This window comes from Sitophilus oryzae, unplaced genomic scaffold (assembly GCF_002938485.1).
Source record: "Sitophilus oryzae breed Bouriz unplaced genomic scaffold, Soryzae_2.0 scaffold_1420_pilon_pilon, whole genome shotgun sequence".
In the NCBI taxonomy this organism is placed as follows: Eukaryota; Metazoa; Arthropoda; class Insecta; order Coleoptera; family Curculionidae; genus Sitophilus; species Sitophilus oryzae.
The window spans coordinates 1,408,271-1,434,058 of record NW_022146083.1 but is presented as its reverse complement, the minus strand read 5'-3'; the positions used below and the strand labels follow the sequence as shown (position 1 = coordinate 1,434,058).

Sequence of the window (25,788 nt, the reverse complement as noted above, 5' to 3'; positions counted from 1 at the left end):
TATATGCATCATAGTACCATCATATTACAATGTCACCGAAAATACGTAGTATCCCAAGTTTAAGCCCAATCGAACGCCATGTACCTAATATAGTACTATATTATGGTACCAGTTGATATGCTTCATGGTACCATAATAATGCAATGTCATCAAAAATACGCAAGTATATATCAAATATGAGCTCAATCGAACGCCAGGAAATGGTATTGAAATATGGTACTATATTAAGGTACAACTTTATATGCATCATAGTACCATCATATTACAATGTAACCGAAGATACGTAGTATAACAAGTTTAAGCCCAATCGAACGCCAGGAAATGGCATCGTAATATGGTACTATATTATGGTACCTCGTATTATGCTCCATGGTACCATAATATTACAATATCACCGAAAATACGTGTATACCAAGTTTAAGCCCTATTGCCGCCATGTACCTAATATTGCTATGTCATCAAATATGGTACTATAGAAGGTACCACTTTATAGGCTCCATGAACCATGATATTACAATGTCACTGAAGATATAGTATACCAAGTTTAAGCCCAATCGAACGCCATGTATCGTAATATAGTACTATATTATGGTATAACTTGATATGCTTCTGAAAAAAACGGCGTCCAGTTGGCTGAAAAAGGACGATCGATGACATTTCCCATATAAATTTACATATAAAATGACAGCGATATTCATTTCAGAACGTCAGGAAGTGGTATCATAATAGTAGACAATACTTATTATATTGTCGCCGAATTACAATTGAAAATTCAGGAAGTTTATACAATCATACGTCAGGAAGTGATTGTAATTTATCATAAGATTTAATTCCAACTAACATGGCAAACTGAAAAAAAACAGCTCTGATCTATTTTAATATGTTTAAATGATGTAGCAAATTTGAAGGTAGGCTTTATCAGGAAGTATTACGATATGAATTACACAATGGCAACACTGCACAAAATTCTTTTAAATTTTGTTTGTAGAAAACTGTTTTCTTTTAAATTTATTGCGCTCTATTATGTAGTAGCGAAACTACCACATCAAAATATCTGATTTGGAGACAGGCTTTTAAAGCCTGTTAAGCGTTCGTGCTGTTTGGACATGGATAATACCGAAGTATTTTTAATAGTGGCTGCTAGTGCGACCATTATTGCAAAACGAAGGAGACAAAGAGAAAAAAGGCGGTGTTGGATGTCTAATAATTTCAAAAGTAGATCCCAGCACAGTGACAGTAAACATCTACGCGATTTACAAACGAACAGAATGTTTTTTTTATCGCATCTCCGCTCCTGATTTTGAAAGACTTATTAACTTAGTTGGCCCCCGTATAGAAAGGAAAAATAAAACTTTTGGGATATGTATTCCGGTTAAAGAAAGAGTTAAATAAAGATTGACCATAACATTAAGATTCTTTGCAACTAGAGACTCACATACCAGTTTGGGTTATTTATTCAAAGTTTCCAAGTAAAGTAGTTCAAAAATAATACCAGGCGTATGCCAAAATATAAATATATACAATACAAAAAGTTCTCGAAGATCAGATTAAGATAGGTAGGCAATATAAATAAAAAAAGACTTATATTTTATTAACTGTATATTTAATATTATTAATCGAAGGACAAAACACAAATATTTGTAATTCTGAACAAAATAAAATAAGAAAAATCATGTCAGTATCATCATACTGCAGTAAATACCGAATCTTATGACTGGAACAAAACTAGAAACTGAACAAACAACGCAAACAGCTCGAGCGCTTGGAACCGCCGTAAAGTATGCTCGCATGGCTCCGAAGCATATCTTTGATGTACCGCGACAGAACCGAACAGTCGAAACAGGCATTTTATGAGATCGCACGCACGTGGAGCATTGCGAGCGTCGCGAACATCTCGCTCCGACTGTTTGTCCTGTTTTTCGTGTTTCACGTGTTCGTTCGGCCTGCTCGCTAGCAATGTGGACGCGAGCAAGGTGACGCACAGTGCTTCGAACATATGGCTCTAGAGGACAAAAATTCAAAACTTCTCTTTTATTGTAAGCAATTTATTCAAACTAGGTTTATTTGACACAAATGATGAGTACTCTCATTGTACTAAATGATGATGTTCTTAGTCCCACGTTTATGAAAAAAAAATCTTATAAATAATAATAATGTTGGAGCTGTGTTCCATCTAAGCAAATAATAAGTTATAGTATGAAAACGGTGTAAGTATTAAATAAATTCCTGTGATAAAAAAGAATTGAAATAACATTAGAACATGATTCCTACAATATAAGCCTAATATAAGATAAAAATGTTTTTCTTTAATGAAAAAGAAACATTAATGTTATATTGAATTAAAAAAAAACTTGAGATACTATAAATTTACTTTAGGACAACAAAATGCATAGATCGTAACTACTCTGATTCAGGAGAATCACTGCTGACAGAATCTTTCAAATTTATAGTATCCAAATCACAGGTAGATGAAGTATCCTCACATATAAGATATTTCTGTACATCATTTTCTAATATGTTACTTTTTCGCGTTGTTACTGTTCATTTTGTCGGTATGAGGGGTTCGGATGTTAATAGTTACCTCTTTAATAGACCATATCCATATATTATTTTTTTCCTTTTCTTGGGTATGAGATTTTTATAATAAATTGAAAGATGGACACTTTTTTTGCGACGTTTCGCTCCAACATAGTGGACTTTTTCAGGCACAAGTGGTGTCTCATTTGACTGGAAGGTTCATCAATATCTAATAAGAACATATTTTTGAAATACAAATAATTTTGAGTTCTTGTCCTTATGATCAAGCCAAGTATTAGCCAGATCGGCATTGCTTATCAATTTTACTCCATCTGAAAATATTATAAAAATAAAGTTCGTCGCAAGCAGACGCAGGTGAACTATACAAAAATTAAAAAGTGTATGAATATGGCAACAAAATATTCAATAAATAAGATATGTTTTGATATGTTTTTTAAATGCCTTTTGAAGTTTGAAAACGTAAAATTTTTTACCCATTTAAGAATCATCTTAAAAATAAATAAAAACTAAACAATCACGAACTTGTTTAGAAATAAATTTAAAGTACATACCTTGTTTAACAATATCCATAGTGGCTTTCAATTAAGTACGTACCCGTTTAACTCCATAATATACAGAACTACTATGAATGTTATTCTTTTCACTGATGAGATAATGATCGCAAAATTTATTTTTAGTGAAAATATTTGCTAACAAAAACGCTGTTTATGAAAAATAATATACAGGATGGTTGGACATTGCTATAAGTATAAAATTATATATTCAGATATTATTATTATGATATAGTAAATTTTAAGTTATTTTTTGATTTTTGTCCATGGGACGAAGCACTGTGTGACGGCTCGCTGCGCTAGTCGCTCTATTTAGATAAATAAATATTTTTATTTAAATAAATAAAGCGACCGTACTGGCTGACGATGGAAGAACCGAATATCGATACAGTACTGCCGGCAACGAGTCAAATATAGCTTCGAAATATTTTCTAACAATTAATATTATTGAATTTGTTCATATGCTACAATATTTTTTTTATTCAAAGAATGAAACAAATCTACGATAATCAAACATACTATAATTATTTTATTTGCATTTTTTCTTTGGTAATATCACTGCCGCTCATTATCGACCTATACTGAAGCTGATGCTCGTACAGTTTCAGAAACACCTCGAATTTCCGGTTGTGATAATCGATGAGTTCTTTGTGCTCGTCAGGTTTATAGATTTTGCCTTTGCCTCCCATAGCGGTTGTGGCTTCGTTGAAGGTCCTGTAGTGACCAGAGGCAACTGCGCCTAAAAAAATCTCAAGATTAGACGAATATTATACAAATTGAGTCACTATAATAAATAGGTTTGGTGCATTCTTCGCCGGTGCTGCCACCATAGGAGAATATCGCAGACAACTAATATATACAAATCAATTAGCCTGGGGCTCGTCATAAACTTCATCCGCGTGAATAACAGCCACCATTATATGCTCGTTGAATAATATACTAATAATTTATACTCACCCAAAATTGCTGCTCCTATTAAATTGTTATTTGGCTGGTCCGGACTTACCATCGGCACCCTGCAAACATCAGCTTGCAATATCGAAAATAAACTATTTTTTCCCATAGTGCCACTGACAAAAATTGATTTTATTTCATGTCCGTAGTGGGTTAACGTGTTTATGATGTTCTTCGTACTATACTGGAATTTTAAAAAAGTTGTTGAATATGGTTATACGAATATTCTCGTTGATTATTGGTTTGAAATAAATAGAACAGTGTCCTCCACTGAAAATGCGAGTTACTAACTCTAAATTCTAATTCTGAGCCGGCAAATTAGTTAGATGCTATTAAGGAAAACCCTGTATAATTACTATTCTAGAGTAAAATTAAAAAAATCGGTTGATATGTTACAGTAGACGTTGGAAATAAGTGATTGTTAACAATTACTAATAAAAGCTCACATTCACTGTTTTGCTAAGACTAAGCCAGTAAAAGTTTAAAGTTTAACAGCTATTTTTGACACCAACTTTTACTAGTAGGTTTGAAAGATTCGGTTACTTCATGTTATAAAATATAAGGATAAAAATAAGGATAAGTTGAATAATATGCAATATAAGGATAACATTAAATTGGGCTAAACGTTGGCAACGTTGACAGACATTGGCGGAAATTCGCTTTGTTTTTTGTGGTTTGATGGAGAGTGGTGTGCCACAGGGATCTGTACTGGGACCACTGCTCTTTATTATTTATATTAATGACCTTTTTAATTACCTTATACCAAATAAGTGTTGAGCGTTGCAGATGACAGTTCAATGTCTTGTAGAAATAAAAATATGGATCTGCTAGTGACTGAAAGCGAAAGGTTGATGAACCGTGCGGAGACTTGGTTCACGCATAATTGCCTGAAACTGAATCGCGATAAAACGCAAAACATATTTTTTTCCTACAGATGGTCTAAGGATATAGAAATGAATAGTGCTAAACTATTGGGTATTACACTGGATAGTACACTCAGTTGGGTACCACATATTGAAAATCTTAAACGCAGACTTTCGTCGGTGGTATACTTGATGCGTGAACTTAAAGCGTTAATCTGCCAGGAGTCTATGTTGAATTCGTACTATGCCTTGTTTCATTCCGATATGTCCTATGGAGTGGCTTTGTGGGAGAACTCGACAAATTCTATTCAAATATTTCGGTTGCAAAAAAGGGTAATTAGAACATTATGTGGTGTTGGCTATCGAGATACATGTATGCCCCACTTTATTAGACTGAATATACTTACACTGCCTGCTCTGTATATATTAAATCAACTTTTGGAAGTTCATAAAACTAAATCTTATCTGACAGTTAACTCTGACTGTCATAATTATGGAACAAGATCTGCCAATCTAATACGAACCAATTTCTATAGACTGGATAAATCAGCTAGAAACTCTCTACGCATTGATTTATACAACCGTCTTCTCCAATGGAATTAAAAACTCTATGTTTTAATAAATTTAAATATAAGCTTAAGACATTTTTAGAGAAATCTGGAATTTATAGCGTGGATGAGTTTATAGAGCAGGTAGATGGGAACTTAGATTTAATTTGATTTATTTGTACAAAATTCTTCAATTGTTGTTTGTCTTGTATGTATTTAATGTAACACACTTTGCCTCCGTGTATTGTTTTTTTTTTCTAACTTTTAGTATTTTTATGAATTCTTATCTGTTTGTTATTTACTCTGACCTGCTACAATTATACATTGTATAAATACGTAGTCAATAAAGATTTATTTATTATTTATTTATTTATTTATTTATGTATAATTGTTTTTTTATCGTTGTAAATTGGCGGTTGCCTTGTAGCAGAACCATCATAAAACAAGAAGAAGAAGAATTGCTATGCGGTATTTTCCCTATGGAAGAAATTTTCTGTGAAAAATTAAGGCACTCGCAAGTATGTAATGATGCTTGTTTTTCATTTTTGCAATATAATGAAGTCACAGCAAAAGTTAAGCGTGCAAGAGAAAAAGATATTAAGGAACCTAGTGACTATGTACATATTAAACGGTTTGATATGCTCGAAGAAGCAGGTTTAAAAAAACGAATAACTGCCGTTGAAGAAAACTCGGGCATACTTTATTTTGTCCAGCGATGAAGAACTTTATTAAAACAAACCCCCTAGAGTCAACCTGTATGTCAAAATTGAGCTTCTTACGTTGAGTGGTTTGAGCAGGATCCTGATTAATCGGTGAGTCAGTCACTTAAGGATTTTATATTTTAGTATAGATTAAACAACTCTAGCATTAAAAACTGCTATTTTGATTGCACAACTTAAAACAAATAACGAATTGCTAATTTTTCCGTAATTCGCCTTCAGTTATCTATCGCCATCGGGCACTCGGAATGCAATTAAGACGTAACAAATACGAAGACCGAACGCTCCAAAAGCTTTAAACTTTAATTCGTGTAGCACTTAAATGTCCTAGGGGGGGGGGGGGGAGGTCGGGGAGCGGGAGGCAACGAAATAATTAATTAACGGTCTATCGCCCGGTTACAGCCGGTAAGTAGAAATAAAAGTGTCCCGGCTCTAAGTTCTACTTTTTTTTTTCGTTTTTTCTTCGACTGTTACTTCCTTTTTTTTTCAGGCGAAATGGCAGCGGAAGACCTATTTTAAAGTTACCAGGGTTTTAAGGAAATCGATTCGAAACTTTAATTTGAAACTGGAAAAATTTCGTACTACCATTGTCTTTATTTACTTTTGATTAACACAACGTTTCGGTCAGAAGGATCACTGACACTGTTATCAATTGTAAATTAAGCTAATCCCTAAAACTACTAAAATTTTATACTACAGCCAGGCATTGACCCGTGAAGAATTTGGGTGCAGTCATTGATATTTTTATTTCCATAACGATTTCGCTGTTTTACTTATAGTCTGAGAGCTAGCAACGTTTTCGAGAGAGAATTTTAAGAAAGCTGGTTCTTTAATATATCTTTTATTATGGAGAGCTCCTGAACAGAGTGCGGACTGTCTGGCTGCCGGCAGACGTTACGTTCAATACTGCGCATCATAGCTGTATTCAACATTCATTCACTACTGCGCATCACAATTTCGTCCTGTATTTCAGGAACTAAGGAGGCTAGGACAAACATATGTGTCGCATATTTAGTTTCATAAAAAAGTAGCAAAGTAATGTGAAAATCGCATCATTGTATCTCTACTCGTACATATAGATATGATACGCAGTAGTGAACCAAAGTAGTCTACTAGTAGCCAGACGGCCCGCACTTTGGTCAGGAGAGAACAGCAAAATATATATTAAAGAACCAGCTTTCTTAAAATTCTCGTTTTCCCGACGTTGCTAGCGCTTGTACTATTATATTTTTATAAGGTTTTAGATTAAATTTATAAAATATCCATCTATTTTATAAAATTTATCCATATACTCATCAGTGTTTTTCATAGAATATACCATATGGAAAAAAAAACCTCGTCCAGTTGGCTTGGAAATGACGATCGATGACATTCACCATATAGTGTTATGGTGCGTTTAGACTTGAGCACGCACGCACCGATCCTCCGTGAATGCTCAAGTGTAAACGGCTGTGCGCGCACGCTCACCTGAATCTGTCAGTGCGCGAGCAGCCGCAAACGTGAGCCGTCTGGTGTCGGTTTTTGGTCCGTGCTCAAAGGGATTTTATGTGTACAACGCTCAATTTGCACCGGCAATTTGTTTTGTCTACGTTCGTGCGTGCGTGTGTGATTTCTTTTCGTTTTCTTTATTAAAATTATGGAGTGGATCAATGAATCTTCGTTATTATTATTAATTGAAGAATATGAAAAGTTGTCTATATTATGGGATGTTAAACATTCTTTAGTATTATTAAAAAACCAAAAAAAAACGCATGTGGCAAGACCTTGTAAATAAAATTAACATTGAATATGTCGATATTAATGAAATTGCTATTTTAAAATTTGTATCTTTTGTTCGTAATTTTTGGTGTCATTAAATTTTGTAAATATTCAAAGTCGGGCCTGGTGATTCTTGTAAAGTTTTTGAACTGATCATAGCCCTCCTCAGACACTAAGTTGTTGCAGTAAATTATATCGATTTCTAAAAATTTGGCTTTGCCACCAGCGACGATGTTTTCGATTTTTCTCCTTTTTAATAATTAAGCTGTGCATAACAATGACTGCAGCCTCGACTATTTCTTGGTCGTCCATTATTTTCGCCAACACAACTCTGCTGTGCGCGCACAAATGGATCACTTCATTCGTCGAAAAATAAGTTTTTAATTTGAACGGAGCCGAGAGCGCGAACGAATGCCGTGCGCGCACGCTCAGCTCGTGCGTGCTCAAGACTAAACGCACCATTACATGTAAAATGGCAGCGATCTTCATTTCAAAGCCATTGCTTTATATTGTGTATGCTTGTTGGCAAATAAATGCCGAGAAAAGACGGTGTCAACCTTAAAATTACCGATGAATGATATTTACCTAAAATTATATTTCGAATGTTATCGATCATTCGCAAGGTAATTTTCGTCTTTTTTATTTCGATTGTACATATTCAAGAAATATCAATGAATCTATGAAAGAAATTGACAATTTACGAAACTCTTCAAAAATAATATAGATAAATCTATCGATATATTAAAATCATAGAATAAATATATGGATATATTTTTAAAGTTTACCATCAGTATTATAGCAAGGCCTTTTAACATCTTTCTTGTCGAGTCTGGCTGAACACCGCCATCGGGTCATGACAGTTTTTGAATAGATTTCCAGAAATTTTTAGCAATCCTAGTACCGAAATACCTCCGATATGGCAACCACTGATAAAACGCTCCAATGCAATGCAGGCTATTCTCAGTTTTTTTAGGAGTGAATGCCTGACCGCAGTATAAAAGCTCAGTAGTTTTAGGAATTAGATTAGGGTACACTTGATAAAGGTCAGTAATACATCTGACTGAAACCTTGTGTAAGCCAAAAATAAATAAAGACAATGGAAGTCCGAAATCCTTTTATTTACAAAAACAGGATAAATTGCGCATGCTTACCGTTAAAGCTTGCAAGGTGGCCAGATATAGTATCGCCAGATCTTCTTGTTTCGGATACATCGACAGTCCTGTTACCTATATAATTATTATTAGAATAAGATAATATTACATTAGTAGAATTATCTTTCTTATGTTGACACTAAAAAATTTAAACTTGTCTTTATTTATTTACATTGGACCAAACCAATCTATTAACAAATTTGAACTCTTTGACTTAAGATACGACTCCAATGTCGGAATGGCTTAGAAGAATTTGTTCAAAATCGACCCAATGTAGCTAGCCAGCTCTCTCTTTTCAAGCTCCACTCCCACAACCCAGAAACCGGTTGTGGGAGTGGAGCTTGGTTCCCCCCTTTACGACAAGCAAAACAATTTTCTTTTTACTTTTTATTGTTATTTTTTCTCTACTTTCGAAATTAGAAAAAAATACACAGCTAAAGGCAAGAAAATATTATTTATTTATATATATTTATTATATATTATTTTATATTATTATTTATTATATATATATAAATATATATATATATATATATATATATATATATATATATATATATAATATATATATATATATATACTATATATATATATATCATATTATTATATATATATACAGTGTGACCCACTCAAGACCGGGCACCCTCCATAAAATCTGTGTTTATAGTCCGATTTTGATGATTTTTTTTTCAATGTCATGTTATTTCACAAAAAACAAGGCCTACTTAATAAAGTTTTTGTGGTGAAAAATTTGCGAAATCATATTAGCGTTTTTTTTTCAAAAAATTTGAGTACACCCCTACATTCGGCATCCCTCAAAACAGTTCTGTACCAAATTTCGTTTAAAAATATTAATTATTAATAATTCTGCAGTTAAATTAAATAATTCCCTATTTTTGCCAATTTAACGATGAGTTATAACGTAACCCTTGAAAAAAACAATCCACAACAATGGGTTTTATTAGCTGTCAATTCTTGCAGCGTAGAATTGAATATTAATTTAATAGCACGCAGAAAAGTGTTGTATCAAGAAATATTATTTGCATTATGGAACAATTAAATATTAGGGATAAAATTGAAATGATTCGTTTAGTGGGTGATAACTATCTTCAAGCAGGAGAAGCTGCCAGAGAATTTAACAACAGACATCCCGACAGACCTGCAGTAAGTAGAAGCACGGTTCAACGAATAAATAGAGTTTTTAATGAAACTGGTTGTGTGTCAAAATACTTACTAAAAAACAGAAGGCCGGAACATTGAATAAATAGGCGGAATGAGGAAATATTAGAATATTTTCGTAACAATCCTCGTGCAAGCATTAGAGGCGCCAGTGTTGATTTGGATATACCAAGGGAAAATATTAGGAGATGTTTGCGAACTAATAAAGTTAAACCCTTTAAACCAAAGATTTTACACACTTTGGAAAAGGAGATGATGTTAGACGATTAGAATTCTGCTTATGGGCTCAAGCAGAGTATTTAAATAATAGAAATTTCTTAAAAGAAATTTTATTTAGTGATGAGGCAACATTTAGTACAAACGGAGTAGTATCCTCTCAAAATTCGCGATTCTGGGCAGTCGAAAACCCTGAATGGGTGATCAATACAAGAAGACAGTATTCTCAGAAATTAAATGTGTGGTGTGGCATACTTGATGATAGAATCATTGGTCCATATTTTTTTGAGAGAAATTTGAATAGTCCAACGTTTTTGAATTTTCTGATTAATGACTTTTGGGATGCAATACATAATTTACCATGCCAAACCCGTTTGAATTTAAAATTTCAATTGGACGGATCACCTGTGCATAACGCGGCAGTTGTCAGGGAATGGTTAAATGAAAATTTTGAAAATAAGTGGATAGGTCGAAATAGCCCGCTAATTGGTGGCCACCGAGATCCCCGGACCTAACACCCCTTGATTTCTTTCTTTGGGGTTTCTTAAAGCAACAAGTTTACAAGTCTAGACCTCAATCTGTAGATGAATTACGTATTAGAATTACAGAGGCTTCTGCAAATATTACACCACAGCAGCTTAGCAATGTAACTGTTAATCTAAGAAAAAGATGCGACAAATGTATTGAACTGAATGGAGGGCTGGTAGAAGCAACTAGAATTATTTGAATATGTTTAACTTATTATTCGGTTATTGTGTTGCTTGTAGTATTTTTATCATTGTTTGTAATAAAACCCATTGTTGTGGATTGTTTTTTTCAAGGGTTACGTGATAACTCATCGTTAAATTGGCAAAAATAGGGAATTATTTAATTTAACTGCAGAATTATTAATAATTAATATTTTTAAACGAAATTTGGTACAGAACTGTTTTGGGGGATGCCGAATGTAGGGGTGTACTCAAATCTTTTGAAAAAAAATCGCTAATATGATTTTGCAAATTTTTCACCACAAAAACTTTATTAAGTAGGCCTTGTTTTTTGTGAAGTATATATATATATATATTTTTTCCATAGCGGGTTACGTTTTAAAAAATATTCAGATATTATTATTTAAGGAATTTATTACGAGTAGAAAAAATATTGTGCTGGGTTGGCGCTGGTTTCTATGTAATTTGACAAATATACAAAGCTGTCTCTTTAGTTGTCAGTTTTGAGTCGATAGTTTTTAATTCTCTTTCATGTCGATTGCTGATTGAATTGGAGCCAGAAATGGCTCAAAACGAAATAAGTAAATTACCAACAGATTACTAACAACTACTTCCATTTAAATCCCGAATAACTTATGAAAAGGAATAGAGAAATTTTCAAAAATGGAAGCAATTAAAAAACGTGCGAGAAGAAATAAAGTTTTTAATCTATCCTCGCTGTTATCTCAAGTATCATTTAATCTACCCTTGCGGTTAAAGTACTACCTATTTTATCTACTATTTTTGATAGATATAAGGCAATTTTAACAGTTGCTATGGAAAAAGTATCAAACCTCATTGACACGATCAAAGTGTCCAAGTACACTTGGATGCTGCGCGCGTTTCACTTAGATGATGCTGTTTGGATAGTTCCAACTTACAGTTGGGGGGTTAGAACCTTTAAAGTAAACTTTGACAGTGTCAACTGGGCTTAACCCAAACGATGAAATAGTTTAGAGTTTTTCGTACCATTCCCCTGATTAAAGGATCGGCCAGTGGGCTCCTGTTGCCGTTGAAGTCCGGCAAAATGTGCAGGTCCCTGGTCAAGTACGATCGGCATTTCAAGTTGCGCTGCTGGGCCTTCACTTTCAAAAGTTTGTTCAGGTATTTTTGAATGTGCCTGCAAATCGGATACAAGAACAACGCTTTAAATACAGATATATACATTTTATATCCAAGTTACTAATATACAGGTTATCACAATATTCCGTGGATATACATCTACTAAAGTATCACAAATGATCTTTGACAATAAGCTTCAAAAATTTTAAATTAATTAACATTCAGGTTTATTTTTTATTGCTGCTCTTTGACGGACAAACAAAGCCCTTTTCTATGGAGATAAGTTATTTCCAATTGTCTTCCATGTCCTCAGAATATTGAAACAACCTGTATAGAAAATTAGCTAAATTAATTTAGTAGAATATAAAATAACACAAATTAATTCTTAATAATTCTTATGACAAGTTAGAGGTTACACTAGACGCTTTTTTTTTTGGTTTTTTGGACTTAAGCCCATCTCTGCTAGAGTACAAATTGATTAAAAGTTACTTAAAAATCATCAAAATAGGCTCAATAAAACCAAATTAGATCTTTTGTAAGCTTACATTCTGCTCTTTTTCCTTATCTCCGTTGAGGAGGGATGATTATCAATAATGTGCTGGATTAGTCCTTGACTGGTAGGCTGTCCAGCCTGATTCAGCCACATGTTGGGCAAGACGACATCTTTAAAGGGACCCCAAACCCCTTTTACGAATACAGGATTGGGCGACAGAATAAAATGAGATGATCCCACATCACCCATTATTATACCTGAAAATTAGATGAAAATTATTTAGATGATATTTTTATTTTATTTAGATAACAGAGATACTAAAAGTAACTCGATACACGTATTTCAGGAACAAAGTAGAGATGATTAAGTTCGGATGGACACGAATCCAAGGATCTGTCTCCGCTATCGGTACTACTGATGGATGTATAGATCCTTCTGAATATCGACTCCTATCGGCGGAAATGCATTGCTGACAGCCAGGTCGCACGTCGGCAGCAAAATAAATCAGTATTAGAGGGTATTGGAATAAAGAAAGAAATGTAACTGCTGCTGAGTTGTATTTACTGTTTTTTAAGTTTACTTTCACGAAAAAGTAGTCGTATTCGAAATTGTTTTGTATTATTTGAAAAAAGTGTCTAGTCCCAAGTAGCATTTTCACGACTTGCGACCACATGTTTACTAAACACAACGAAGGATTAGTTACAGAAAATAGTTAGCTCCGTATCTTGGGTATTTAAAGAAATGTAAACGTTGTTGTAACATTGTACGTATCCAAAGAGGATTCCGCATCGCTGAGAGATGGTGCAGGACTGTCGGGCTGAGTATTAACTCAGATAAAACCGCAGTAGTGCCATTCACCAGAAAGCGAAGTTTGAGAAACTTGAAAAGTATCCATCTAGATGAAAAGGAAATACTGCCATCACAGGAAGTGAAATATCTGGGAATAACCCTGGATAGTAAACTTCTCTGGAACAGGCATATTAAGAACATTACCAGCAAAGCCACAAAGGCTCTCATGATATGCAGAAGACTGGCGGGAAATAGGTGGGGCTGCGCCCCTAACATTTTGCGCTGGTTGTATACCATGATAGTAAGACCCATGATTACTTATGGAGCAGTTGCTAGGTATACAAAACTAGAGCAACCTACAGCAAGGCAAAACCTGTGCAAAGTACAGAGACTGGCATGTATCTGCATCATAGGTGCCATGAGAACATGTCCAACAGCGGAAATGGAGGTCATTCTAGACCTAACACCACTGCATATTGTCGTAGGTAGTTGTGCCAATGCGACAATGATTAGAATGGTTACTGACGGAAACAGTACTGGGAGAATTTTCAGGTCGGGGGCTTGGAACACCCTCAAAAATAAAATTCCACTTCTCCACCTCCCAGTGGATGACATACCAATAATTTACAACTTTGAGAAACACCTCACTGTAGTATTGAGTAATAAAAAGAATTGGAAGAAAGAAACGCTTACTCAGCATATAAAAGACCATACCATCACTTGGTATACTGATGCTTTCAAAACCAAAGCAGGGACAGGGATAGGAGTATTTGGGCCGAAAACTAAATACTCCGAACTAATGGGCACCTACCCCAGTATCCTTCAGGCAGAAATTTACGCTATCGAAAGATGCGTACAATTTATCTTAGATAGAAACTATCGAAAACAGGAAATTGCCATCCTATCCGATAGTCAAGCAGCACTTAACGCGATCAACTCAGTAACCATCAATTCGAAGTTGGCCAAAGAATGCCTAGAGAAGCTTAACAAATTAGGCAAAGAAAATAAAGTCGGTGTAGTTTGGGTGCCTGCTCACCAAGGGATAGAAGGCAATGAAAAAGCAAATGATCTAGCTAGAAAAGAAGCGAACACTCCACTAACTGGACCAGAACCGTTCTGTTTTCCTAACGGGAACCAACTGAAAGCGGAACTGAAGAATCTGGAAGACTCCATCCGTAATTTAGAATGGGTGTCCTCCAACGGTCTAAGACACTCGAAAAAGTTCCTCAGAACTTACGACCGAGAAAAATCAAAGGTTTTCCTTGATTTAAGTAAAAACAATCTTTGGATTGTCACGGGGTTTCTAACAGGACACTTTCTCCTCAACGAACACCTCAGTAGGCTGAAACTGAGAAACAACGGCGAATGCAGATTTTGTGGGGAAAATGGGGAAACACCAGAAGACCTTATCACTGAGTGCGTCGAGACGACGACCATTCGTGCCATGAACCTTGGTACGTCTGATGTCGAGGATGGAGAGCTGGCCTCTGTGGAGCCGTCTCAGATACTGGCTTTTCTTAAAGCCCTGAGACTGTATGATGAGTTATAACTCGTTATTACTCAAGAAAGAGGAACACACAATAGATCTATATAAGGTCGCGGTGATTAACTCCCCTCCTAAACATTCTACATTCTACATTCTACAACGTTGTGCCGACGTTGAACTAGAGTTGAACTACAACAAAGTAAAAGTTTCTGCGACGTCGAATAAACGTTATCTTGTAACCTTTTTTACTTAAGTGATCTTTAGGTGATTCGGACAACGTAGTTACAATGTTGGGCAATAAAGAGTCTTCCGACGTCACTTTCAGGACCTATTCCAACGTTATGCAAACGTCGTCTGTTTTACTAATTCCAACGTTGTTTAGATTTCCTTATTCTTACGTTGGTAGGACGTCGAGCTACTACCTTTTTGCAACTGTATTATACCATAACCTTAAATCTTAAATTTTTACTTCATTTTTCTGTTCAGTTAGACAGTTCAGTGCTGTTTTTGTCTTTATAAAAAAACTTAATTAAAACGGGACGTATAAGGCACATATAAAACTAAATTTAAATATACATCGACATATTACCGATACTTTTTCCACTTCTTCGTTTATTTAGAATATAGAGGGCGGCACAAGCTAGACTCTAGGATGACTAAATTAGGCAATATTGCGACTAGTATACTACCTGTTAAGGCTGAACTGCGACTTTATTAGTATTTATTTAGGTAGAAACAATACATTTATCAATAAAGTTGTTTGTGTTTAACTTTTTTGCCTTGGATAACGAGTTACAGAGTTGGTTAAAGTGTTTCAATAATTATGATCTTCAAACATCCTCCACACTTAAATACTTTTGTTTTGTTTTCCTTTACTGCCATCTGGCATATGTCTCTAACTAAATCATAAAAATAATATTTTACTATAATTATCCCAATTTGGGATAAAACGCGACTTAGACGCCGTATTATTATAGTTTTGTATTTCTGTGAATTAGGATTTTAAACAACGTTGCAGTTTGTACTAAATTAGGCTGCTAGCCAACGTAGGTATCCAACGTCGTTTCGACCCAAAAACTATTCACCAAACTACGTTGGCACGAGGTTGTGCCGACGTTGCGCCCCGACGTTTGGTCGCGTGACACAACGTTGTCCTGACGTCCAAATGCTGCTTGGGGTGTTGTTACTTTATATTCAGGAGTAAATTCAGGAAATTATGGAATATGTTATGATTGTGCAGAATTTGTCAAAGAAATGAGCAGACGAGGACTACGTTTAAATTTAGATTTAGTTTTTTTTTTGTTAAAAATGCCATTCTATTTCTTAAAAGTATTATCTGTTATATGCCGATCATTTTGCTTCTAGCATAAAAAGCCCTATGTGGCAATTTGGATAGAAGGCGTTAATTGTGTCTCTCCTATCATTTACTAATATGTAAAGTTTGTAATGCCTTGCCTCATAGTCATAAATTTGAACCCTTAAGGCACCTCTGCCAAATAAATAGAACAGCTAAGATCACAGAGGTTTTGGCAAAACGCAAACATCCAATTATCCTAATGGACTACAAAACCTTTGAACTTTTGAAACTTTTGATGGAAATCAAAATTTAGGTAAATTTTGAAATTAAAGGTTAAAATGATATACAGGGTGTCCCAAGAGTAATGTGGAAACTGCACCTTCGTACCTCTATTTATAAATGAAATACCCTGGAAAACATACGAAAATAGGACACTCTGTACCTCAAATATACAGTGTAAATCCCGTTTAAGAGTGAATAAAGTCATACTTACATAATCTTTTGGTTATGTCGTTATTGACTCCATCCACATGGATTCCTAAAAGTCCTAAATATCCGGCGTATTGGTCCAGCATGGACGTTGCTATTGGTAAACCCTTTGGCAAGCCAATTTCTTCTGCTGCACTGGCCGACAAGCCTTCGCCAACTGGCAGACCCGCTGCTTGTATTGTTGATCCTATTTGTTTATCAAACATACAGGGTGTCCCAGAAATAAGTGCAGATATTTTAAGGGGTGGTAGATCTGTCAAAATAAACATATTTTCTCTTTACCATTTTTAAAATAAATTGAAAATAACCGAGTTATTTAACTTTGAAAGTTTGAAAAAAAAATTGCGACATTTTGAGAGCCGCCGGGGATCTCGCGGATCCCCCGGCGCAGGGGAGAAATCTCGCGGATCTCGGCTTGTTCGTCGCCCGCTGTTGCCACATCGACTAGAAAGACTTAAAAAGTACTTGCAAAATTCCACACCACCCAAGAGGTTCTGCAGCGGTGTGTTACTTTTTTTTAAGTGGGTGTTCGCCAGTAGCCCTACTTTCCACATTCCACAAAATAAACTAAAAGAAAAAAAACTTACCAAACAATAAAAAAACATATCCCTATAGCAGAGAGATAACTGCACAGCTTTCTGTTTTATCCATTTTACCACTCTTAAAACTGCACATAACACTACACTTAACAACACTTCACTACAATTCTTAACAACACTATGCAAATGTTCAACTGTGGAAATATTGGCTCCTCTATTAATTTTAGAGCTAAATCGTAAATGGTTTTTAAAGATACATTACAAATTTGAACAAGGGGATCCAATATCTGGACAGTTCAAAATTTGCATGGGATATCCTATATTTCCAACGATGATGCACCATCCGGTATACCCTTCGCTTCTTGACTGCATACTATTATAATAATTGTTCAAAATGACGACCTCCATTTCCAATACATGCTCTCCTTCTTCTGAGCATGGAATTTTTAACGTTTTACAGCAATTCTTCGTTGCTTTTCCCGAATCCCTCAAATGCTGAACCATACTTACAAAGGTTCGAGCATTAGGGATTTGTCTATTCGGATACTCTTCGGAATAAAGCCTCCGAGATTCTACAGCGCTTTCCCCTGCCAGGAAGTATGCTCTTAGCATATCCACTATCCACCTTCTCCGGAATTGTATACTCCATCGCGATTTGTCTATACCGATACCGATTACCGACACAAAAATATGCACTAACGAACATTTCACAACACTTTAAACACAATCTCCGATCGCTTTCTCGAATTTTAAAAGCTCGATACTATTAGAAATTAGATCGATTTCTAATAGTGTCAATGCTTTGTGGACATGCTATTAATAATGTCGTTAATATAATACAGAAATCTGTAATTTTCTCCCCACCGCCCATTTCATTGGAAAAAACGGCGGCAAGTTTTCTGATTTTGAAATTACGATCGATGGCATTTTATTGTGTAAAACTGGATGGTAAATGGCATCGATCGTAATTTCTCAGGCAATTGTGAAACGATTGAAAATATTTCCTAATATGGCGAAAAAAGAAGCTATAATAATTGTTAAGATTTATTTTTTCAGTTTACTCCACTGTAAAAAGTATTTAAAATATTGCGCGTTTCTCTAGAATTAGTAGAGCAATCTACACTAATATGAATAAAATTAATTTGTATTTTTTCTGTAGCAACTTAAAATAATTGAATTTATAGATAAACATGCAGAATGTGGGTATGGTAGGAGGTGGCAACGTTGCATTCTCTCCGACACTCTCTATGCCCGGTAAACGAATTTCCCGGGGAGTGAACAGTGGCACTCAAAAGTTTTTCAACATTTTCCGGAAAATGTCAAGAAAAATATAAAATTTTCAACATTTTTTTTCGCAAAAAAACCCTCATAGGCGTGTTTCTGGGGTTGAACTATACTACCAGTTAAAATATCTGCACTTATTTCTGGGACACCCTGTATAGTCAGTATCTAGATTTTTTTTATAAAATATACTACTATACAGGGGCACATGTACGAAAGGGATAATAGGGGTAATTACCCCACCCAGAAAGAAATTTATAAAAATGTTAAAATTAATCTGAATCTACATAAAATTTCCTACTGAATTTTTCATAATTTTATGACCATGTTTACCATGATTCTTGGGGACTTTGAAAATTTAGTAAAAAATAGCCAAAAATACCACAAATATACTTATGAAAATTGGGGATTTTCGTCATGTCACTGATTTTATTAAAACTGAGGGTATTTATACTAATTAAAAGGCGGAGAATAAGAAAATACGAGCCATTGTAGTCGTACGAGAACAATAATTGATCTAGGGGTGGTTTCAACCTTGCTTGACTGTCAGAGATTATTGCAGTTTTCCGCCTATTATAAGAGACACCTTATATGCTCAGCCATTCGCAGGCCTTCCAAATGACATATCTCTGTCTGGATAATTAATTTCGTAAAGACCGTGCACGTGCAACTTTTATTGGTTTCTCTCTATACTGGGTGGTACGAACTGTATTCCGGAAACTTTGGCAGCATATTCTGTAGATAAAAATAAGTAAAAAAGTTCGTATAAATGTATGTCCTAAAATGCTTAATTTCGGAGATATAGGGTGTGGAAGATTCATTTTTATTTCAATTTTTTCTAATTAATTTCTCAATTATTAATTATTATTATTATTATTATAAATGCCTTTATTGTCAAAAAATTTTTCAATTTGTAGACAAAGGTAAACTAACAAACAAAGTAGAAAAAAAACAAGGTACACAAACAAACAAACAAAAGATAATACAAAACATTATATAAATAATATTGTCAGTCTTATTGTTAAAATAACAATTTATAAATGTTTACAATGTCAAAGAACAAAAAATTTAAAATAATATTCAAAAATATTTAGCCAGTTTATAGCAAAATATCAATGACCTCTAAATAAATTCATTTCGATGTCATTAGTAAATATAGCAATAGCAAACAGTAGACCAGTGTTTACAAGATCAAATTTTATTTTCAAAATATAATTCATTTACGGCGTAGAAAGCCTTGTCTAGTAAATAAGAGTTCAATTCTTTGCGAAATGAAAAAAATGATGTTATGGATTTGATTTCAAATGGCAGGTGATTGTGCATTTTTTTCGAGTTGTATAATATTGAACTTTTAACTAACTCTGAGCGTGTGGTAGGTAGATATGATAGTAGGTATGATCTTGCTCCACGTTCCTGAGTGGATAAGTGTGAGATGGCCTTTCTTGAGAAGCTGATACATGTTTACGTATTAGGCAAACGGATTCAAATATAAATAAGGAAGGAAGAGTCAATATTTTTATTTTTTTAAAAAGTCCCGGCAATGAGTTCTGCTGTATAATCCCAGTGAATATCGAACAGCTCTCTTCTGGAGCCTGAAAATGCGGTCAAATTGAGTCGCACAACACATACCCCAGAATGGAAGGGCATACCTGAGGTGCGACTCAAAAAGTGCATAATAAACAGTTTTAGCCACTGACAAGTTAAGCTCCTTAGAAACAGACCTTAATGCAAAACAGGCAGAGCTCAATTTTTCCGACAAAGCTTCCATATGTATGTCCCATTTCAGAGAATTGTCCACAACAAGCCCTAAGAATTTTACAGATTTGACGACGTCAATGGTGGTGTTGTTAAGTACAAAAAGCTGCAACGAGTTTTTATACGACAAAGCTTTAGTTTTAGAAATGTTGAAACTTAGGAGGTTCGAATTGCACCAAGATTTAATGGTGATTAAGTCATTTGATATAATCCTATGAAGTGCCGTGATGTCCTTGTTGCTCCAACTGATGCTAGTGTCATCCGCAAAAAGACATATTTTGCCACTGATGTTTATGTTAGCAATGTCGTTAATAAAAAGAAGAAACAAAATAGGGCTTAGTACTGAGCCTTGTGGTACTCCACATTCTATTGGCTTGCTAGAAGACAACGTGGTATCCACCCTCACAAGTTGACTTCTGTTGCTCAGATATGACTTAAACCATTCGAGAGATGATCCCCTGAACCCATAGTGCTGCAGTTTATTAATTAAGATCTTATGATTTACACAATCGAACGCCTTAGAAAAATCACAGAAAATTGTTGCTGTAGAGTGATGGTTGTTTAGGCTGGAGTAAACTTTATTAAGGAGGGAAAACATAGCGTCATTTGTGGACTTGTTGCTTAGAAATCCAAATTGATATTCAGTAAGTATTTTGTACTAATGTCGATATTTGGATGAAAATTGGTGTCTAAGAGTTTTTTGACATGGGAAATTTGATTTTGATGTCAATATGACTCCTACTTGTAGAGGGCGTCACCTCTCTTAACTGGTTTGAAAACGAATAACTTTCCTTTCGTACCTGTACAAAAAAGATTAAAAAAATATACATTTACGAAGTTTCTTACGTAAAAACGGTCTCTTGGTAAAAATCAGTACGAGTAACGGTTTTCGAGTATTTGGAATCGAAATTATCACTACCTGTCATCATTGACATAAATTAAACATGTTGACTAAATAGTTATTAGATTAAAATCATAAATTTGAAATGTTTTTATGCCAAAAGTTTAGCAGAAACCGTTTTATCGTCATCTTTTCGAAAAAAAAATTATGATTAATTTAAAAAAAGTTCCCAAATTTATCAGTTCAGTCAAATAACTATCTACTCATGTTTATTTTTTGGTCAATAATAACATGTATTGACTATTTCCGTTCTAAATATTTTGAGAACGGTTACTCGTAGCGATTTTTACCAAGAGACATTTTTTTACGTAAAAAATCACGGAAATGGATATTTTTTCACTCAGTAGTTTTATAAGGTACGGACGAAAAGTTATTACTCTTCAAATCAATTAAAACACATGTACGTTGCGCCCCCTATAAATAGGAGTCATATTGGCATACACACAGCCGTTACTCGCTGACGAGTATTCGACACACATAAAGAAAATGGTCACGCAAGGCGTTTTCTTTCATGAGCTTTTCTGTGACTGAAAAGCCCGATACGTGATGTTATCTGCCTACCGCACTCCGGACATTCAAAAATCTCATTGCTTTGTTGCCTCTCTACTTTTTGGTTGCCGCTGTTAACTGAGTTTACAACCCTTCTCCATTGAGTTCTATTGTGAGCTGCTTTTTCCCACTCATTCTGCATGTTAATTCCCTTTAAATTTTCGTGGAAAATGTCCTTGTATCTTTTCAGTTGTCCACCCGGCCTCCTCTTACCGTCCACAAGCTCACCGTAAAGCAGAGATTTTGGTATGCGGTTTTCTTGCATTCTGCATACGTGACCAGCCCATCTTAAGCGGGATTTTGTGACCATGACTTCAATACTCTCGCAGTTAGATTTTTCAAGGACCGATACGTTTGAGACATGATGGAACCACCGGACTCTTAAGAGTTGTCTAAGGTGTCTCTGTTGCAACTTGTTCAATGCGTTCATGTGTCGGCGGTAAGGCACCCAGGTTTCGCTCCCATATATCATGGTGGGGATTATAATTGCTCGGTATACTGCAAGTTTTGTTTTTGTACTCAAGTCATGATTGTAGAAAACCCTGTCTTTTAATTTCCAGAATGCTCTTGAGGCGCTACTAATCCTGTGCTGAATTTCAGAGTCAATATTGGCCTTTTCCGAAATCAAACTGCCAAGGTAATTGAATTCCGCCACATATTCGAATAGTTCTTCTCCGATTTTTATAGCATTGTTGTGATCTTCCGGGGGAGTGCACATGATTTTAGTTTTGCCGATGTTCAGCTTAAGGCCCAAAGCCTCGTATGCCCAGGTATATGTGTTCAACATTTCTTGTAATTGTTGTACCGTGTTTGCAACTAGAGCGCAGTCGTCAGCGTATTGAAGTTCTGTGATAAATTTTGTACGTGTTTTTGCCCTGAGTCTTTTTATGTTGAACAGACGCCGTCATATCTGTATCTAATGCCCAATCCTCTCTCCTGCAGTTTGCTGTCCACTATAATGGAGAGCGCTGCCATGAATATGTTGAATAGGAGAGGCGCTAAGACACATCCCTGCCTAACTCCTGTATTTGTTAGGAATGGATCGCCCAGTGATCCATGATGTGACACTCTTGACTTGTTGTTGTTATGGAGGCTTTTACACACTGTAAGAAATTTGTTGGGTACTCCGAACTTTTTCATAATTGCCCAAAGCGCATCTCTGTTCACAGAGTCGAAGGCTTTCGTTAGATCGATGAATGCAAATGCAACATAAAGTTTAGACTGCTGATCTTTTACTTTTTCCTGTAGTTGACGGATCGAAAATATGGAATCGACGGTGCCGCGGTTGGTACGAAAACCCGTTTGCGATTCTGGAAGGATTTTTTCTATATATGGGTGCAGGCGGTTTGACATTATTTTTGCAAAAATTTTTTCGCCGATAGCAAATAGCGAAATTCCCCTATAATTGCCGCAGTCTGATGCACTTCCTTTGTCCTTAAATATATTCACTATATTCGCGTTGCGAAAGTCCTCAGGTACCTCTCCGCTTTCCCATACGACATCGAAGAGAGCCTTAAGATGACCAATAAGTTCTTTACTTGCACACTTATAGATTTCCACCGGAATCGCGTCACAGCCAGCTGATTTGTTGTTTTTAAGCTGTTTTATGGAGATCTTTATTTCCTGTTCTGTTATTGGGATGTCTAATACATCGAGGCTGTTATACTGAGGTGTTGTGTTTAGTGCTTCCATATTGGGGTTGTTTTCTTGGTTAAGGATATGGCTGTAATGTTCTTTCCAGCGATTTCTGATTTGTTCTTCTTCTTTTAGAAGTTCGCCATTTTGTGCCATGATTGGGCAGCTTACGTTCTTAGTTGGACCGTATACTTCTTTTACAGCCTCGTAGAATTTACGATAATCGTGATGCGTGGCGTACACTTGAATCTGATTCGCTTTTTGTGACGACCAGTTATCCTTTACTTGGCGCAGTTCTCTTCGAAGCGTCGTGTTGTTGGCTGCTTTAAAGTTGTCTACCTGTCTTGGATTATGTGGATTTGCAGTGACTACTTGATGTGCTCTATGCTTTTGTTCCAACAAAGCTTGTATATGCGGTTGATTTTCGTTAAACCAGTCTGGTTGTTTCTTTTTGTTCGACTTTCCCAGTACTGCTTCGCTGGTTTTATGAATCGCATCTCTTAATTGTGTCCAGCCTTGTTCAGCATCCAATATTGAGATTGAAGTTATCGGTGAAAGTAATTCTTTGATGGCTTCCCGGAGGGCGTCGGCGGTATTGTTGTTCTCTAGACCCCTACGTTCAATCTGGTCATGTTGTTTTGCTTTTTACAGCGTGGATGTTTGGGTTTTAACTGGATTTTCATTTTTGAAATTAAAAGTCGGTGGTCAGTGCCGCATTCGGCATCTATTCTAGCTTTTGTGAGCCTAACATCTTTTAGATGCATCCTTCGAACGATTATGTGGTCCAATTGATGCCAGTGGCCTGATCTAGGATGTTTCCAGGTATCTTTAAACTTGTTCATCAACATGAACCACGTATTGGTGATGCAAAGATTATACTCTGCGCATGTTGTTAATAAGCGTTCACCATTGCTATTTGCGTTTTCCATTGTTTTCCCAATACGTCAGGCCATATTTCCTGTTGTTTGCCTACACGGGCATTAAAGTCACCTAGCAAGATGATTCGTTCGTGCTTTGGAATTCGTTGAAAGGCATTTTGTAATGCTTGGTAAAATTTATCCTTATCTTCAATTTTAGCGTCAAGGGTGGGAGCGTAGGCACTAATGTTGTTGACGTAAGTTTTGTCTGATATGGGGTACCTTAGGGTCATAAGACGTTCGGAGACACCAATAGGTACTTCTGTTAACTTGGTGGCGATTTCGTTTTTGATCGCAATGCCTACACCATGAATTCTCCTGTGTGTTGCGGGATGACCTTTCCAAAAGAAGGTGTAATGCTCCTCAGTGAGACTACCTTCATCTGCAAAGCGTGTTTCGCTTAGAGCGGCAACATCTATATTTAATCGGTGGAGTTCCATATTGGCATAAAAATCAAATTTCTCCCAAAAAAACTCCCAAACATCATTGTTCATCCAAATTTTGACGTTACTACAGAAATTATTTGAAAAAAATCGAAATAAAAATGAAACTTCTACACCCTGTATCTATGAAACCAAGCATTTTTGGACATATATTTATATAAACTTTTTTAATTATTTTTATCTGCAAAATATGCTGCCGAAGTTTCCGGAATACACCCTGTATATAAAATATATCCCCTACATTATTTTACATAGGAAAATTAATTTACCAATTTTCTTCCAGTCGTCATTTTCCAACTCTTCCAAGCCAATTTCTTTGAAAAAGTCCCTGTTCCATCCTTCAACGCCGTTAACAGCCACTTCGTAACTCCAGTTTGACGTCAGTATACTAGATGATCTAAAAAAAAATAAAAATCAACAACCTTAATATATTTTATGCAAAGTGCATAAATCTGGAAAAACATTGTGTCTAGAGAGACTTGACAAGAAAAAATATTAGAAAACATTACTTACCTAGTTTGAGAACCTGTAGCTTTCCAAGTTAAAAAATCCGTCAGTTCGAAAAAGCTGCCCACTTTCTTCCAACAATCCTTCTCCAGATTATTTTTCAACCACATTATTTTCGATTCTTGCAGTTCGGGTAGTGCTCGCTCTCCAAAATACTGCAAAAGGTTGTGACGGGTTTTGTTGATTTTTTCCACTTCCTGCATCGATCTTTGATCGTAGTGCAGGATGACGTTCCTTGATGGATCTCCTAGAAGAATGTTTTTTTATTATTATTCTGGTGAAAAACTTTTATAACCGAAAAAATTGGAACAAATAGGTATTCAGATCATGTTAGTCATCTTTCTGAACATATTTATATTGCAGCGTAACTATCGACGACTCTTTAACAGAGCTAAATTCAGTGGCTCTACACCGAGAAATTAACT

The 25,788-nt window shown here is 35.4% G+C and overlaps 2 protein-coding genes across 3 annotated transcripts in view; one reads left to right on the top strand and one right to left on the bottom strand.

Moving 5' to 3' along the window:
• Positions 1–25,788, top strand: part of LOC115876219 (Down syndrome cell adhesion molecule-like protein 1) — a 337,865-nt gene that overhangs the window by 102,254 nt on the left and 209,823 nt on the right.
• The window catches only part of LOC115876209 (FGGY carbohydrate kinase domain-containing protein-like), a 38,739-nt gene continuing 16,359 nt past the window's right edge, over positions 3,409–25,788 (bottom strand). Inside the window, exons 4-11 of one of the 2 annotated variants that reach the window (XM_030891909.1) lie at positions 25,370–25,610; positions 25,126–25,253; positions 16,841–17,089; positions 12,828–13,032; positions 12,190–12,340; positions 9,083–9,157; positions 4,047–4,227; positions 3,409–3,828 (exon numbers count right to left, since the gene is read on the bottom strand). In XM_030891909.1, the coding sequence (XP_030747769.1) occupies positions 3,614–3,828; positions 4,047–4,227; positions 9,083–9,157; positions 12,190–12,340; positions 12,828–13,032; positions 16,841–17,089; positions 25,126–25,253; positions 25,370–25,610 (1,445 nt within the window). In that variant the 3' untranslated portion in view covers positions 3,409–3,613. The remainder of the gene's footprint in view (positions 3,829–4,046; positions 4,228–9,082; positions 9,158–12,189; positions 12,341–12,827; positions 13,033–16,840; positions 17,090–25,125; positions 25,254–25,369; positions 25,611–25,788) is intronic. The other variant, XM_030891910.1, reaches the window with a different exon arrangement.